This window comes from Ammospiza nelsoni, chromosome 9 (assembly GCF_027579445.1).
Source record: "Ammospiza nelsoni isolate bAmmNel1 chromosome 9, bAmmNel1.pri, whole genome shotgun sequence".
Lineage (NCBI taxonomy): Eukaryota > Metazoa > Chordata > Aves > Passeriformes > Passerellidae > Ammospiza > Ammospiza nelsoni.
In genome coordinates, this window is record NC_080641.1 from 10,253,699 (window position 1) to 10,273,056 (window position 19,358).

General features: G+C 38.6%; 1 protein-coding gene across 5 annotated transcripts in view; it reads right to left on the minus strand.

Annotated features, from left to right (window-relative positions):
- Window positions 1–19,358, minus strand: part of RABGAP1L (RAB GTPase activating protein 1 like) — a 229,924-nt gene that overhangs the window by 105,341 nt on the left and 105,225 nt on the right. For 4 of the 5 annotated variants that reach the window (XR_009418983.1, XM_059478392.1, XM_059478391.1 and 1 more), the window contains exon 14: window positions 1,801–1,914. Coding sequence is in view for 3 of the 5 variants with exons in the window: in XM_059478392.1 (XP_059334375.1) it covers window positions 1,801–1,914 (114 nt within the window). In the remaining 2 variants the exon portion in view is untranslated. Of the gene's footprint in view, window positions 1–1,800; window positions 1,915–2,529; window positions 2,676–17,799; window positions 17,852–19,358 lie in introns of those variants that run through there. The other variant, XM_059478394.1, reaches the window with a different exon arrangement.

Genomic DNA, 19,358 nt, shown 5'->3' on the forward strand with positions numbered 1-19,358 from the left:
TTTATTTGTTCTTTATTAAAATAGACTGAGATACCTTAATGAGCAAGAATTTTTCTTTTCAAAGAATGTTCCCAAATTCTTTCATTATCCTCACAGAACTTTACAGATTCTTTCCAGTGTAGAATAGATGTCTTTAATTTTGGACACTGTAACTAAAGGCAGCTGCAAACCACTGAGTTGCTCAAGTCAAACTGTTCCTACATAAGGTTCATCCATCTCCACATCCTTTACATTTCATTATTTACCATCCCCTTTTCTCTGTGTCACCAAGATATCTTCATGAAAAAGGACTTTCTGATTTCTTCCAGGTGACTCACCAGAGTACCTGGAATGAAGAAGGGATATTCCTAATGCTTTGACTGAAATCCATTTATTCAGTGCTTGTTTAGGAACCTGCTGGCCAGTCTTTAACTTCTTAATGTGTATCTTGTTCATGCTTAACTTGTCCAGCATTTATACATTCTGAGCTTGGCAGGCCACAGGAGCTACAGAATTCCAGTCAAAACACCTTCACCAATGGAACCTGTACTTCTGGCTTTTTGTGTTGGCTTGTCACGATCTATTTTCAGTAAACTCACAGGCCTTCATTAAAACATACTTCTCACATGTAATTCTTGAAAAATTGAATTATTCCATCATTGTTCACTTAACTGGTATCAAAGTGACAAGCCCATAATTTACCTGCATTTTTATTCTTTTCACAGACTGGCACAGGAACTGTTTCCTGTAGCCCTCTAGAGCCCTCCAAGACTAGGAAGAAATCAACACCATTGCTTGAAAGTTCTCTTTATTCCCCAATTTTGTATTTCTTTTAAACAGTGAATTGCTCACAATACTGAATTCCCAGTAGCTAAGCAGCTATATTTAATATTCATCCAAATTATTATTTGAATAGGAGTTTGTATCACCAGAGAATTTATCTGGGGAACAGGAAAATGTGTCATTATACCCCAAAGGCTGAACACTTTTTTCTGCTTGACAACTCCATCAATTCTAGTAATCAGCAGGAGGTGGAAACAGCCACAAGGAAGAGGAAGGGAAAGGGCTTTGCCTAGGGCAATAATTCATTCTATATGAACAGAATGAATTCTGCATTATGTAATATTCTACAGAATATTCTACATTAATTTCATAAATTTTAGGAAAAAAAAAAAAAGTGAAACAAAAGCTGACTGCCAAAACCACAGCAATATCTACAACTGCCAGCCACAAAAGTCTCTGCTTGGCTGCATGGCTGCAATATTTTACCTTCTGGATCTCTCTTAAACAAAAGAAGTCTGTCTGTACAAGATGGACAAATCTATTGATTTAGTACCTCAACTTTCCCATGTGCAAATTGGAAAAATTAAAGAGTGTTTTTCATTGGAGGTGATCTGGCAGCTGTGAGTTAAAAGCTCTGCTCACACACTGCTTGGGAATGGTCAAAAACTTGTTCTCCACGGAATTGTCTACAGACACTCTGGTTTAACCTCACAGCAGAGCTTGCTCTGAGGGTCTGTTTCTCCTCCTCTGCAAATCTCTTCACCTCAGAGCAAAAGAGGAGCTCCTACACCACTCCCTCTGAACAGGTTCCTCCCTCTCACCTCAGCAAAGCCAGCCTGAGCCTCTTCTCACCTGCACCTTAAGAGGTACCAAATGCAAGGCTGCAAAAGGGAATGCAGAAACACCACAGTCTCCATATGCAATCTAAACAAAGCTTTAAAATCTTACTGATTAACAACTTGGACCAGAACAGGGTTAGCAAGGCAAAAGAAAGTCACACAAAAAATGGAACTTTAAAATTGAGATTACTGACTGTACCTTACAGATTTTGTACAGAGATTCCTGCCCATCTCCTTCTGTATCCTTAAAATAATCATGTGCTGGATATGTACGATGGATATCTCGTTTGATGACACTCTCCTGAGCAGAATCCTGTAAAAAAAAAAAAAAAAAAAGGAGAAAAATCCTGACACATGAACCCATTAACAGTATAATTAATGTAATATAATATAAAATTCAACATGTACTCAATATGGATACATTAGATAACTGCTTTACTGACTTCTCCAGAAATGCTTTGAGAAGAAAATGAAAATCCTTTTTAGTCTCCTATGCAGTTATAGCTTGACAGTTGAACAAGAGCAACATGGCATGTTTTCTGTCCTACATGCTTAAAGGTTCAGATTTAGAACTCTGAGGAAATTATAATTTTTATATCATCATTATATATAATTATATAATATCATCATTATCAAAATTAATTGTTGGTGAGTTCTTACCACAGATCATATACTAATCGTGTTGTTCTGGCAGTAAAAAAAACAAACAAAAAAACCCCCAAACACAGAAACAAACAAACACACAAAAACTACACCAAAAAAACCAAACCAAAAACACAACGCAAAAATCCACCAAAAAATTAGGCTGTCTCCGTCTTGCAAGCTTAAAGCTACTAATTTGAAATGTTGTATGTATCAATCTACCAAAAAAATGTTAATTAAAACTCAAAGGATTTCTAGAAAAAGATGGGAATCACTGCAGACAGACCTAAAGAACATCACTGTGTGGATGAGGAAGTTGTATCAAAATATCAGAGCTGGAGCTACAACAGTTAATTATCTTCAGGTTCCAGTGTGCTGTACTTTCAGGTTGGCAAATATCAAATGGTGCTTTTCTCCATTACCTTTGTAATCCTAAAGAAAAAACCAACAAAACCTTCTCTTGTAACCTGGAATATAAATCTAACTTTTACTTTGAAAACAGAGTATTTCTGTTACAGAAAAGCTTCTAAGTTCTCAGATTGTGTCTTGTTAACCAGGATTCTCCATAAAAAAAAAAAAAGCTTATTTCAAAATTAACCCCACTGTCTAAATCACAAGCCAACAAACACAGAGTAATAACAAAAAAATTATAAAAAGCAGTTCTCTAATCAGACTTCTTTAATTATTATTTTCATTTACATGGCTTCCAAATACCAGAGAGGCTGGAGAACTGCAGTCTGCCTCCCAAATCCATCTGGCCATGCAGTTAAATTATGAGAAAATGCCTGAAGCAGCTTTAAAGATCTACCAGGAAAGTTACAGAATCTATTACAGAAATCTCTTACAGACATTTTTCAGCATGAACTTGAAAAGATCCAGGGGAAGTTTCAGGAAAATCACCACATCCAGCGTACACAAGGTTTTCCAGTCAAGCTGAGACATTGTACTTGACTGCTCAGTACTTGTCTTGACTGGGGAAGACGAAGTGTAACTGAGCACACCAAAGTTGACAAGGAGAATGCTCAAGTTCGGGCCAAAAATATTTGTGTAAAGGCCCAAAGGCACATGAACTTTTACAGAGTTAAAAGAAACCTGAAGCAGTCTTAATTCAGCCCTACTAATGAAAGCTGTGTCTAAAAAGTCTAGAGGAAAATAATTAAATGGGCCCAAAATAAGATCTACATGCAAAGACTGGAGAATTAACTCCTCCTCAAAAGACAACCTGTCTTTGAAATATGATAAACTCATAAAGGAAGGAAACCAAGTAATTAATCTAGGGAGAAGATAGTTTAGAATTACTTATTAAAATATAGAAAACAATACTTTAGTTAAGTTTCTATCTTTTTTCAGTAGAGTTTGTGGATAGCGCTGCTCTCAGGTACCAAAGCACATGAGTTTACAGACACCCTCATTTAGGTTTTCAGACCACTTTTATTCTTCTGAAAGTTGTGATTAGTTAGTTTATCAGGAAAAAAAAAAGGTGAGATGGCTATCAAGGCATTCAGGTTCTAATGATCTTACTTCTAAAATTCCTGTCAACTCAGAGAAAATATTCTACTGAGGAAAAGAATTATCTCCATGTGCCAGTGCTATGACAGCTGCCATGCTGCTGAACAAGCTCTGCCTCAAGTTGTCTCTTCTGGAACAGCTGAATTTCTGCAGAGGAGCAATGCTGAGCCCTTGACACTCCTGCCATTCCCAGCTATCAAGAAGCTGCTGAATATGGGCCAATGATGCCAGAAGGCAGATCAACACAGAAATAAAACAGAGAGAACAGAAAACTGTTTATGTTGAATAAATGTTAAAATTAGGAGTACATAAGCAATCATAAAATAAAGAAATACAAGGCAATCTTTATGCATTCATTTCAGGAATTTTTTAATTAAGAACATCTCACACTCCATAAAGAACCTCTATACTCATTTGTTGTCACAAGTGGAGCCACTCTGGTGATGAATTACAATTAGGGAGCAGAAGCGACTCCTGGAGGTAGAGCCTTGTTTATTTTGTTCCAAGAGCTGAAGAATAAGCATTGTATCAGAAGAAGAAATTATTAAGGAAGAAAAAAATCTCTTGAGACTTAATACTTGCCCCACTTCTGCCCAAAGCTACTGTCATGAAAACAGGCACATCCCTAACAAAAAGAATGCCAAAAGTGCTCAGCTGAGTTTTCCTTACTGTACTGCCTGTGTTCCAACTTCTGACTCAGTATGAGAGATGCAGAATTGCAGCTGTAATTAAAGGAATTCAAGAGTTTAATGTGACTACTGAATAAATAATAAACCAGATAACAGGTGTCTCAAAGCTGGCATTCAAACTGGGCAGCACTTCTGACCTCAATCTCCTTGTGCTCCATTTCCCTGGTTAATAATAATTCCCCATCTCAGTGGGGTGTTATGAAAATCAATTAACATCTGAAGCACTGAAATACTGTAGTGATGAGTCCTGCAGAAATGCTAAATGGAAGAATAATAACTCCAGCCTCAAATCCTGATCTGAATGGTGTCTAGTGAGGCATAGGGTTACACAAAGCAAAAACAGCAAAGGGAAAGAAAAAGAAAGCAGCTCATTAGATATGCACTATTCCTTGTGTGCACAACCAGGCAGAGATCCCAGGAAGAAAACAACCCAAAACAAAAGAGCTCAGTGGGATCTAGAAGACACCATTATCTACATGAGTAGGCAATTTTCATGCTGTACTTCACTTCCAAAGGCTTGTCTCTGACATTTAACTCATTCAAGCTGGGTTTTATCACATGTGTTTACACATGGAAATATGATTTACATTTTCTAGTGGAAGGTATCACTACCCATGGCAGGGGTTGGAAGGAGATGAGAATTAAGGTTTCTTCCAACACAAACCAGTCTGGGATTCTCTGTGCTGGAGACTCAGTTCAAGTTCATGTGCTTGGCCCATTTTAAGGGTCTGCATCTCTGGTGAGGCTGAAAGAGCTGATTTTGCAGCACACTGTCCTGCCTGTACTTAATCTCTTCACTAGCTAAAAAAGCTAGATCCAGAATACCAAGGAAAGTAAGAAAAGGGGAAAAAAAAATCAAAATAGGCTTTCAACATTTAAAATTACCATGCCCAGGAAATCTGGTGTGCCATGCTTCTTAAGGATCAGATACTGAAACTTTTCTACATGTTGTATGGAAAGTAGAAATTCCTAGGCCAACAGAGACATTCACCACTTGTTTATCCAGGATGTGAAACACATCTGCTGATATCTGGAGTTGGAGGTACCCTCAATAAACCGCCTCCTAATCCTGAAAAGCCATAAATTTAAACACTGACTTGCCAGCTGCATGTTACTGACATTATCACATGGGTTCAGTAGCCAAGTGTTTGCTGAAGGAACAGATTTTTGGTGTATGTTTTATTTTGTTCCTTATAGTTCTCTATGGTTCTGTGCAGTTCCCCACACCACATGTGGGAATATGAGTAATAACGTGAAGCCCTCTAAAACAGGCAAAAAATACAGAACACACAGAAGTGATGAGGTCAATCAATGGGTTTGAAATGATCTGCAAAACCAGCACATAGCTCTGTTCCTTTATTACTGATGTCCTACCAAATTCCTGCTTTCAGTGAAATCTGACAGCACATGGTGCCAACACATCTTATACACATCATCAATCCCTTTCCTCTCCTCATTTTCCATACATATTACAACCGTCCAAGTAGAATATGTGATCCAAGAAAATCCCAGGTTCCCTACTAATCAGTATTCGAAAAAAAAGAAAAAAATCAATAGCTCTTCCTTTTAAAGACATTGAATAAAAGATGTCTGGCTTATGCTCACTTCTTCTTTAGTGTTTCTGTAACATATCTTGTAATTCAACTCCTGTCTATAAACAGATTTTTCTTTCAATCAGCATCAGCTTTTATTCAACTGAGAGCATCTAACACTCAGAGAGTACTAATTAACAGAGAAACAGAAACTGGGAAAAAAACCCAGAGGATTATTCTTTAGAGTATTTTTTTTAACAGTTACATATCAATATGCTGAAAGTCAACATATTTAGGCTAATTCAGTAAATACCCTGGTCAGCTGAACTTTGCCAATTCTGGCTCACTATCAGCTGTATCTATTGCTCTTTGGACAAAACTGCTTTCCACAAGCAGAAGGAACAGGAGGATTCCTGGCCATAGGGCCAGATCAATAGTTTGTATCTGAGCAGCCCTGGCAGGTCACACCTGGAGCTAAATTTAGTATCAAAGCATCTCTTCTCTCATCATTTTGGATTACTAATATAGCTCTGCCCAAAGAAATTCAACATCTTTTATCAAATTATGTCCCATTCATCTCAAGCTGTGTTTGAGCAGGCAGTGGCCACATTTTGAGAATTCCCAGGATCCTCAGATTAAATCTACAACATGTCTCTTTTTAGGCCTGGTATGCAAATTTATCTATAATTTCTAAACAGATTGTTCTCTAGGTGTCAAAAAGCTGGTAGGATGGGACTCTGCTGCTTTTACATATATTACCAGTGGGACTGCACTAGCCAGGAGCTTGTTAGGAACTGTTGCATCACCCACATGACTGCCAAGGAACTGGGAAATGATGCTCACTTTGGAAGGCTGTCAAAGTATTTCACAGAATCCAGAGGATCATTAAGGTTGGAAGAGACCTTTTAGAAAGATCATTGAGTCCAACTGACAACCCAGCATGGCTGTGTTCACCACTAAATCACATCCTCAAGTGCCACATCCACACATTTCTTCAACGCTTTCAAGGATGGTGACTCCATCACTGCCAGGCAGTCTGCTCCAATGCCTAGTTATCCTTTCAGAGAAAAAAAATTCCCTAATATCTAAATTAAACCTGCCCTGGCCCAACTTGAAGCCACGTCTTCTCATCTGGGCAGAGAGTTTCTCTTAACACTTAAATCAATCTTAAAACTACCTGGGAGCAGGATGATGAGGACATATTTACCACCTGTCCAGCATAAGGTTTTTAACCCTCTCAGAAGCTGCTGCTGATAGTTTTTAGCTACAAGATGCTAGACAAAGTAGACCTGGGTGACAAAGAATGACAATTCCATGGTTCCTAAAGACTGTGGAAGGAAAAGGAAGTCAGAAAATAATACTAATTCTTATGTCAATACTACTCTGTAGGCAGCTTTAAAAAAGAAAGCGATATGTTGTGATGACTGTCTTAAGGAGAAGGAACTGTTGGAGCAAGTCCAAAGGATGCCATGAAGTTGATAAGAGGACTAAAGCTTCTGTCCTATGGAGACAAGCTGAGAAAGGTGAGGCTGCTCAGCCTGTAGAAGGGAGGGTTGTGTGGAGACCTCCCAGCCCCAGTATCTGAAGGGGCTACAAGGAAGCTGGAGAGGGACTCTACATCAGGAACTTAAAAGGACAAGGGGGAATGGCTTCACACTAACACAGGGCAGGGTGAAAGGGAATATTGGGAAGAAATTCCTCCATGTGAAGGTGGGCGGCCCTGGCACAGGTACCCCAGAGAAGCTGTGTTTGCACCTGAAGTATCCAAGACCAGGTTGGAGCAACCTGCTCTAGTAGAAGGTGTCCCTGCCCATGGCAGGGGAGGTGGAATGAGATGGTCTTTAAGGTCTCTTCCAACCCAAACCATTTTGGGATTCTATACTGTAGCAGCCACAGAAGTAAAAAAACAGCTCAGCCCTTAGCAGGATTGAGTCATCAATCAGCAACAGAGGAGATGACATTTTTCTCTTAAAAAACCCCAACAAAATTAGATCAGACACAAAACAATTCTCCATAAACTCTGTTGTTCTGAAAAATAAAAGATATCCATGACCTTTACTATCTTTGTGGTTTGTTTTCCTTCTCCCTCTGCCATTCTGTACACACTCTCTCTCTCTCCTGTGCTACTGATACATAATTTATTCTCCTTACTCTCCCATATCCTGTCTGAATGTTGTTGACAGAAGAAAAACACTATTTGTGCTACTGGGCAAGAGGTCAACTTCTGAATGTACCAGGCTTGATGTTTTACTATAGGCATGGAATGAGATGACTTCAGAGTTACTCCCAAGGACTCAGCTTGGAAGCTCCCTGATCTGCCACAAGAGCTGGGGTGCTCTGTACCCCTGATGATGTTTGGGTAGGTTTTTTCTCCACATCTGTTTGTAGATCCCACAGTATTTCCATATATATTTTACTATGTTGGGGCTTCATTTGGTTTATGTGATCTTTAGCAGGTATGATATCAAGCATTCTTTTGTTAAATGCTGAAGACAATTGTTTAAGCACTGGATTTTGGTTAAGATTTGATCTGGTTTTTTAACAGCTAGCACTCCACAAGGTTGGCTCTCTGGAGGACATAAGGATAGATGAGCACAAGTAAATGCCACATTATCCAGTCTAGTCATGACCACTGCACCTTTTTCTCTGGTATGTCTATAGGCATTACTTTACAAACAGACAAACAATGAAAAGGTAGCCAACAGATTCACCCATGTAGCAAGTAATTTTGCCCAAGTTCCTTCTGGTTTGCTGATTTCTAGATTAGGTTCCTGATTATGTCTCCTCTGGTAAAGATAAGAAAAAATGTTCTTGTTATGAATCTGAAATTTGACATTTGAGTATTTCAGCTCTAACTCAGAATAATCTCCAGAAGCAAGTGGAAAGGTTAAAGCCTGTTTCTAACAAGCAATCCTTAACTGCCCCAGTATCAGATGGTTGTGGAAAATTCATGTCAAACTTCACAGGAAATGGAAAAAGTTATGTAGTTGAATCCTTGACTCCTACCTATCTACTCCAATTGATAGTGTTCCAAAACTTACAATGATTTTTCACTACAGGAAGTATAAAACCCCAAAATATTGTAATTCTTAAAAAAAACCCCAAACCTTTAAGAAGAAAACCCTGGGTCTTAGAAGGTAAGTTTCCTATAGCATTACTGAACAAGCAGATATCTACCTAGTAACATTTTTACAAATTCTGAAATTAGGCCTACTTTTACCATCAAAAGCTAATGTGATCAGCGTAATCAGTTCAAGTCTCATTTTCCAGACTTGTCCTTCAAAAACTGCGTCTAAGGAAGAATTCCAATAAAATTTACAGCTATACCCTATTAGCACACCCTGACCTTTGGCATCTGGTATTGCTTCCTGCTAGCAAAACATTAATAAAAGGAGAAAATGCTGCAAATTTATCCAACTCAGTGACACTGATTGTAACAAGGAGGAAATGCCTTGTAGCAGTATGCACATAAAGAACTGCCAATATATTGTCTTTTAAAAACTCCTTAAGCTTTTTGTCATTGAAGTACACAGACTTGTTTCTTCAAAAAGGAAACTCCTGTCCCTCATTTTCTTAAACAATGGAGTTCTTCCAATAATCCAGGCAGAAACACTTTAGCAAGACCCAGGGAAAGCTGGAATGTTTACATACCAGTTCAGGTACATCCCAGACCCACTCCCTGACAACAACTCTGTAATTCAGCAATCATTTGATATCCTGGACACCTCACTTTAATACTTGCTGTCACAACATCACCTTCACCTTTTCCTTTCTGCAAAAGGAATTTCATTATTTGGAAGGAGTTTTTATAACCACTCACCTTCTAGGACTATTAAGATTCCATTATAGAGCAATCTTCTCAATTCTCCTTATAAGAAACCCAAAAGCTGGTGGGTTTGTTGACTTGAGAGCCCTTTGCACCACTGAACACTGACATCAGCCCACCAGACCAAAGAGGCTCTTTGGGAGCATAAAAGATCAAAATCACTTTTCAACAAGATCGGTAAATCTTTACTCCAGACTGAGGGAACAGTGCACAGCAGAAGATGAAGGCCAGCCAGCCAGTTAGGGAAAAGGAGAAAAATACAAGCACATGGGTTTTGTGCCTGCCTTGGTCAGAATGTGGAAGCAATTACAAAGATACCATTAACACTGCACTAAAAGGAAAAGTTAGATAAGGCCAGCTATCAGTGCCCATAACATTTCATTCTATTTTATTCCTGGTTTCTAAGCAAATTTACTTTAAAAATTTCTATTCACCTACAATTTCTGAATCCTTCACAGTGGCTGAGACACTGAGGACAGCTGCTGAACCTGCATCCCTTCAGGTGTCTGCTGAGCAACCAGCAGGCAGCGTGTACTATGAGTGCATCCCTGCAGTTGGCTGCAGGATGAAGCATGGGCATAAGCAATTTAGAGATGCTGATACAAGGAGAGTGCTCAGCCCTTCCCTCAAGTCTTCTCATGGTTTCAAGGAGAGGGAATGCAGTGCACAGAGACACTACATATGCTAAGAGCAGGTTTAGGCAGATGCTGCTTACAGTGAGTTATATCAGAGCTTATTCCTACAAGTCTTTAATACAACTTTAGATGAACTAATGAAGAAAAATACTGCAAGGACAAGCATCACAAATTTTTGTCTGGGAAAGGACCTCTGGAGGTCATCTGATCCAGCCTGCCTGGCAGGGCAGGGCTTGTTGTCCTGGACCATTTCCAGGCAGCTTTGGAGGTGAAGACTCCACAATCCCCCTGGACAACCTGTCCTTGTTCACCCCACAGTAAAGGGGTTTTTCCATATGTTCTGATGAGGCTCCTGTGTGCCCACTGAGGAGAGCCTGGCTCTGGCTTCTTTACAACCTCCCTCCAGGTATTTATGCACATTTGTAAGATCCCCTCCAGCCTTTTCTGCTCCAGGCTGAACAGTCCCAGCTTTCCCCACAGCAGAGATGTTCCAGAACCTTCACCTCCTCACTAGCCTTTGTTATACTCCAAGTTTCTCAGGGTGCTACAAACTGCCATGCCCACCAGCTCATTCTGTGTCTCCAACGCCACGGCAAACTAGCCCATTCAAGCTACAGAGATTTCTGGATCCAGCTTCCCCAATTTCCCAAAGCCCCATTTCCCAGCAGAGAGAACAGCACCACACAGGATAAAGGAAGGGCCACGATGGAGACCTCTGCATGTAATTGGGGCCTGTGGGGGCAATGTGTCAATCACCACAAGAAACTCTATTTTTGCTTTTTTTATATTGATCCAGTTTATTCCTATTGTTGAAAAACTGGAATTCGCTTTCGACTGGCTCCTCAGATTCAGATCAATACAGCACTGACATCAGACAGGATTTATCTGGTCACATATGGGTCATAACCACCGAGACCAGACCCTGAAAGGACAGCACAGTACACAGAAATAATCCAAACTCAAATTTCAAATGTTACCAGTCTTCTATGTATTGCTTTTTAGTGTATTTGAACATTTCTCAAGCACTTCATACAGGCAGAGTATAAGAAAAACTAGATTTTAGGGATACTGCAACAGTTCTGTCTGCTTGTCAGAAGTCAAGGAACCCTATGTGCATCTCTTATTTAATGATTATGTTTAGTTATTCCAATTATTTAGACTATAATGGGGGAGTTATCTAGATTTACACATAATCCTGTTACTTCACAATAATTTCTTACTGATTCCCTTGATTTTCAAAATAAGACATGAATAAAATTTCTGTTGATGTCTGTGCAAACTCTCTCAATGACAAAAGTGAATCTGTTTAAATATGCTAATTCAAAGTGAACCAACACAATCTCTCCTTGGCATCTCTGACATTTCTGCCAATGAGCAATACTAAAGGGAAAAGCAATGATTTCCCATCCCATAAAAACAAGGAATAACCATGAAACACATAAAACCAATTGCTTTCATCATCATAAATGCAATTAACTCATTTCAGTATAAACCCTTCCAGGCAAAGAAGAGTGAAGGAAAGTTGTAATGATAAAATGAAAACAAACCACAACGTTCCTCACAGGGAATGGGGTATTTGCCACTTTTACCACCATGGGCAACTGTTACCTCACAAAGTGAAAGAAAAATTAATTGGAAGAACCATTTAAAAGTTGACAAATGCATACCTGGGAAAATTAAAATAAAGATAGCTTTCTACTATCTATGAATCCACACTTCTGTAACACCACATTCATTTATACATCCATTTCCATGTAACAATCACATTTCCAGGTGAGCAGTATTTGTGAGTCACATGCACTTTATATTTTTTTTGTATTTTCAGAGGCTGTTCTTTCTAGAAAAGCCTTTCAGTATCTGTGCATTTACAGACTAATAGACTATGTTGGTTTGGGTCACTTGGCTTACAAAAATGAGATCCACACGAGGTTTAGAACATTAAATATGAAAAGTTCAATTGAAAACATAAAAAGCAATCCATTGTGTTCTATTATTTAGTACTGATTTAAAATTGAATGCCATACACTGTGCTCAGCCAGTGGCATGACACCCCTTGTTGTGTAAGGTCCCAGCTAGAGCTTGGGATTAGGAGACAGAGTTGATGATTTTTGTGGGTCCCTTCCAAACTAGGTTATTCTAGGATAGGTTTGCAAGAGTGTGTACATCACCATTTTCACAGAGCACATAGCATGGCCAAAGGATTAAGTAAGACACAAAGAACATCACATGATACTCAAATACATTCTGTTCCTAATGGCAAAAAGGAGAAAACTACTTTACAAAAGTTATTGTTATTGCTGACATATGCAAGCAAATTAATAACAATAATAATAAAAAAACTACCAACAAGCAGGAGAGCTGGCACCCTTTCCTTCAAATGTGATGTGCATCTAAATTAAGATACCAACAACCCCATGTACCAAATCTGTGAAATTGGGACTCTCCTGTCACAGACTGCAGCAGAGTGGCCAAACCTCCTCTTAGAAATGCCTTGACTTCAGAGCAGGATGAAAAAACTGCTAGGGAGCTCAGCTCAGTGGAAGGAGAAATCTCTCCTCACTCAAGGGGTCTCATATTTAACACTGGCTGCATGTGCTGCTGGCAGCTGCTGAAACTTTAGTTCATGTGTAAGAAACGGTGGAAAAAATAATTTCAAAAGCCATAAAAATTGTATTAAGTCTTAATAAGGACTGCAACACAGCTAACTAACTACATCAGTGTAATAAAACCTGATCTTTGGAGCAGGATGATCACAGAATCACAGAATAATGAGGTTGGAAGAGACCTCTAAGATCATCAAGTCCAACCTATGCCCTAAACACCTCAACTAGCCTATAGCACCAAGTGCCATGTCCAGTCTTCCTTTAAACACATCCAGAGATTGTGATTCTACCATGTCCCTGGAAAGAGCATTCCAGTACTTTATTAGTCTTTCAGTGGAAAATTGCTTCCTAATATCCAACCTATACCTTCCCTGACATGGATGATAAAGCTGCAGAGCCCACTGGAATTGGCATCTCATGTCTCTATCTTACACAGGGTGTATCCAGTGTTTTATAAAGAGCATTTGAACAACACCCTTGAAAACAAGCCTTAACCTTTATTCAGCCCTGAAGTGGTTAGTTGGACTGGATGATTGTCATAGGCCCCTTCCAATCAAACCACTATTTAATTTTATTCTAAACTTCCAAAGCCACAATGCACTTCCACTCACTCCTCTTATCTGAATCCTCCTGTGTGACCCCTTCAGCAGAGCACAGAGGCTCCCAAACCACAGCAAACTCCCTGAGGGCACACAGCCCATACAAGCACAGAGCACAGTCACAAGGATATTTCTACCAACCTAGTGGCCCACAAACAGACTCCTGCTTAGGAAATAATCAGACAAAATGAGCATGTTTCTTTGTGGATATGCTAATTACTACAGGGCACCATTATGGTGAACATTTTTAATGTGCATTTTGGCATTGTAAACTTCCCCAAATTGTTTTATAACTATGACCCAAAAGGCAGGTGTATTTTGTCTAAGGATCCATCTAATGACTTTATTAAGATAATGAGTCTGGTTTTTGTAGGAAAGCACAGAACAAATGTTGATCAGGGCATTAGCAGAATTGAGTCTCAACAGCAGTTTCACCTTCCCAAGACCAAGAAAGAAAAATAAATTTACTGTTACAGAAAGTAGGTTACAGCTTTTCACTGAGAGATTAAGCAGAGGGAAAAGATTAATGTGCCATTACATAAATGTCTTACTAAGATAGAATATAAAATATGGAAAACATCAAACCTAGATAAAACCAGATCCAATAAAACCAGATCTGAGTCCAAACACAAAATGGTAGGAAGTTTTCCATAAAGTACTTGCAGCTTTTTCTGCAATGATTCAGGTTTTCTACTTATAGGAAAACTAAAAAATGTGCATCCAGGAAACACCTGGAGTGTCTCAGCCTTCTGCTCTCCTACATGACAGTACACATTTACCCATGTTTCCTTTTAATAAAAAAATATTTTATCACCAAAGATTCCAAAAGTATTTGACTTGATGCACAATTTCTTACAAATCTAACATAAAACTAGGATATTCTATTCATAATGAAAATTTAAATAAATTACTATGTATGTCTCAGTGTAAGGTAGAGAGCTAATAATTTAACAGATAATTCTAGTTTTATAATTGAAGATGATTTTATCTAAGTTTCTTTAACCCCATTAAACCTCCCAGTGCAGTGCCACAGTGACTCAATCAGCAGTTAACAATATTAAAGTTCACAGCCTGTTATTTTCAGTTCAGCCTTGTTTTGTGTGACAGGTAAAAAGACAAAATATAGAAGTTCAGTCTCAAGACACACTTTTAAATTATCTCTGTAGTTTTCTTGAAGCTAAATTTGCTGTTTCAAAGCAAGTGCTAGAAAAATTACTTAAAAGTTCTGCCCTATCTGAGCAGCAGCGCCAGCTACTTATCAAAAATGGGATACTAAAATAATAAGAAACTTGGAAAAAAAAAGGTGGGGGAGGTAAGATTCTAGGTTTAAAACTCCAGGGATTGATCATATCTCAAATACAATTATTTTAAGTTGCCTTGTATTACTTCATCTAGTGCTTAAAGTAGTCATCACAAATCAAAGTGTCAAAGTGGTGGGGAGAAAAATAAGAATTCCCAATTTCACCTGAAAAATTACTTGAAACTCAGCATAGAGCAGATGGAGCCTCCACTTTTCCTCTAATAACATACACAAAAACGCAGTTTCACTGTGTCCAGGAGAAATCAACTTTGCATATTTCCCAGCCGACCTAGGGATGGTCCCTTCCTCCATGAGGCACATTTTTGTTTGGGCTATGAAGAGTTAAAACTCACAGCACTGTCTCTAACTCTCAGGCTCATAATGTAATTAAACAAACCATCTTTTGCTTGTTTGTCCTTTAACACAACCAGAATACTAATATTTAAATTACTAACTTAAAAGCATTTGATATTCCATATGCAAATCATGTAATTCCTGTATTTCCTGGTCATCCAAGATATGTCACATATTGTAGCTTCACAGAAAAAAATATATAATGCATAAAACTTTAAACAAAATAGCTTTGGCTTTGGATTGTTTCTCCCTGTGCACTGTTCCAAGACAACAGGATAACACACTGCAAAAGGGCAATGCATTAAATTTGCAGAGGGGTCTTTTATTTGTCTTTGAAATTATTCGCAACAAACAAATGGTCCAAGAGCAGACCTCATCAATAATTGACAGGATGATAGGAGGAACCTTGCAGGACACAAACAAACAGGACTGCGAAGCTTCTGGGCAAGAAAAGGAAGAAAAATACAAAATAAATGCTCAGGAACTACACTCATGTGGGTTAAGATAAACCCCATCATCACTGGCACTGACATCATAGGGTGAAGCAGCAAACCAGGTCTTTAGGACCGGTAGGAGTATGAGATAAAAAAATTTTGCACTCTAAGTACACTAGACACACCTTAAACACATATCAAAGTACATTACCATCACTGCAGCTGCAAAGCAAATCTATTTTTCACACCTATTTTCCAGTGGATAACCTAGAAATAGCCAATGATGTGGCAGAGTTGTTTTTAGAGAGAACAAAGATGTATTTCAGAAGTTTGCAAAAAAACCCCCTCAAACCAACAGCCCAGACCCTTAAGTATTTAAGTGTTAATTTGTATGCCAATAGTTTTTCATGCTTGGTTAAGCTTACTACTGATTTTCCAGCTGGCTCCCATAGAGAGGAGAAGAGCAGCTCTTAGCAGCAGGCTGCAATTACAGCCTGAGTGCTGGGAACACGTGAAGCTGCTCAGAGGTTCCCACACATCACCTCAAAGAGAAAGGAAAAAGCCAAGAAAGATTTATTCCAGCTAAATAAAATAAAATTGTATCCAGGAGTTGTCTAAAATCCACATTTGAAGGGGTTTTTAGAGAAAGCACCAAGGGATGACTGAAATCACTAAAGATACTGCCTGGGTTCTGTTGTTACTTTTTGTCAATAGAACTACCGGAATTTTTCAAGATCTCAAAGACTGTCTGTAACATGAAAGTAATATTTTAATTTCTAAGGATAAAACTACCATTATGGAAAAGTGTGCAGTATTACTATAATATTTTCTGAAAACTTTTCTTTGCCCAGGATTTTTTTCCGGGAAGCTGAGAAGCCTCAGAGAGAAATGAAAACAATAATTACCTGATTGCTTGGGAATGTGGTCTGGAGATCATTTACCAACAGGTGCATCTTTGATTGGTTCCATGTGAATTGTTTTAACTTAATAACCAATCACAGCCAGCTGTGTCAGACTCTGAGGAGTCAGTCACAAGCTGTCATTATCATTGTTGTTTAGCCTTCTGATGTATCCTTTCTTTTTCTTTAGTATAGTTTCAGTATAGCATTCTTTAATATAATATCATATAATAAAACAATAAAGCCTTCACATAATACCATGTAATAAAATAAAAAAGCCTATAATAAAATAATGCATCAGCCTTCTGAGAACTTAGAATCAAATTCTCATCTCGTCCTAGGGACCTCACAAATACCACAGTGCAGCTCTAGCCTGCAGAGCCACTCACAAAAATGAAAGTCAACAGCTCATAGAATTGTGTTTTATACTTCAGAACTAATTTTGTGGGGCCAAATGACAGCACTTTAACCCTACAAAGAAATGATGATCCTATTGGAAATCAAGGGAATTAAACATACTGATCATCACTTTGAGTCAAAGGACAAATTAACCCCTGCCTCCATTAGCCATCCCCTTCTGCAATGCTGCATCCCAGCCGTGTACGGAGCACATGGCAACTGCAGTGACCATGGCTTGTGCTGCCCCTCCCCTTGGCTGCACATCCCACACACTCCCCCAAGCCAGCAGCAGCACTTATCTGATCACACACTGAACTAATCTAGGCCACAGCTACCCCAGAGGAAAATACATCATTAATTTCCATCCAGGTCAGCTCCCTGATGACTCTTCTGGCTGCTCACACAAGCCACAGTGGCAGTACAAAAGCAGAGGAGGTGGCAATGGTCAGCAGGGCAGGCCAGGGGGCAGGGCTGCAGCCAACCCAATTTAGAGCAGCTGAGCTCTCAAGGAACTCCCTCTTATCTCTACCAAAAGCAGCAGCTCTGTGCCACTTCATACGTCATGGAGGAAAAAGTTTAAAGTTCCTCTGCAACTGAAAGTACTGGAAAGAATGGAGCACAGGAGCTGCTGCCCTAAACAGGAGCTGGTGTAATTCATTAGCAGCTGTGACACAGGAACTCTCAGATCACCTGTGCGCCTGCTATGCTTACATCTACCATTTAAATATGTGTATATTTATTACATATTGTTGTCATTTTATTGCAAAAGTTCCATACCTTCTTGGTGATTGCTCACGGGCATCTCCTCACAGCACTGACTCCTTCTTCTTCACAGCACAGCCAACAAACTCCAGCTTTCTCCTCACCTAACCCACTCTTTTATAGCACCCATCCTTATTGGACACAGCTGTGGCCTGTTAAGGGCAGCCCTGCTCCTAATCTTTGGTAATTAGTGCAGCTGCAACTCCTCAGGGGTGAGATTGCCTTCTCCACTTTTTCTTACATTCTATCCCCCTCAAAATATTATGCATATTGTTATACATAATATAATGTTATAATCTATACATAAGTCTAATATTATGTATATTATTAAATATGTGTCTATCTATAGGAAGAATTCTGTCTGCTGAAGCAGTGTAGGAATGGACATCTGTTATCAACAGAGATTGGCTTTGCTTGATTGCTCATTAATTTCTCTTGGAGATTTCAGTGCCTCCTACCTGCATGCAGTGCTCCCTATAATACTAGTTAGCTCTGCACTCAGGAAAGTTATCTGCCTCTCTAGCAGCCAATCCTATTTTATTTTCCTCACTTCACTAGTTTTTAATGTATTTCAGTATTATCACAGACAATATTTCTAAATGTAGCAGTAACATGTTGTGGTATTTCTTAATCTTGAAAATGCATTGAAACCAACACACTTGAAGCTTTTTAAAAAAAAAGTAATTTACATGGTAACCAGAAGATCAAAACTTGGCCAAAGACTCCTCTGCCAGGTAACTGAAGCCAAAAATAAAAACCTCAGCTACAAAGAAATGGAGTCCAGCCAAGTTAATTTTGTACAAAACCACACCAAGGAAGAGGGCAAACCACACCAAGCAGAGAATTGGATTTCCAATCTCTCATCTTTTATGTAAAAGATGCGCAATGCTGACAGCACAGATGGCACCAACTCAATCCTAATCAAAACTAATGAAGTTGAACTTGATACACAACTCTTTAATGAGCAGAATGTATTTTTGTTTTCCCATCCATTTTAAAGCTATCACACAGCAATAAAATCATTTGGACAGCACAATAAATGCACAATGTATTGTAATAGAGGTAGTATTTTGTGAACACCTGAGAAAGCTTGTAGTAAATGATGAAATATAGAGATATAATTGAATTGAATTGTAGATAACTTTCCTGTCCCAATATAAAGATCAATTGGTATCATACCATTCATCTTTAAACAAAGAAGTCCTGTTCAGTTTTTTATTTTTAAAAGAAACTTTACAAGGCAACACGCTTAAAAAAATACTCCCATTAGCATTTAAATTCATATAATGCACATACATGGGAAAAATTATGGTAATGACTTAGATGACATTTCACTTTGCTGGCAGCTACAGAATTAAAATCTTCATGCTTGAGGGTCAGAGAAACAAGGAAAATCTGGAATAACTAAACAGATGTACTCTATCTAGATCACTATGTCAGTGCTGCATACAATTAAATTAAAAAAATATATTTTTATTGGGTTTCTTTAATTATTTTCAAAATAAAAATATCTAGAATATTTCATAACAAAAATATTACCCAAAAGAAGACAGAATTAGTGCATGGCTTACAGT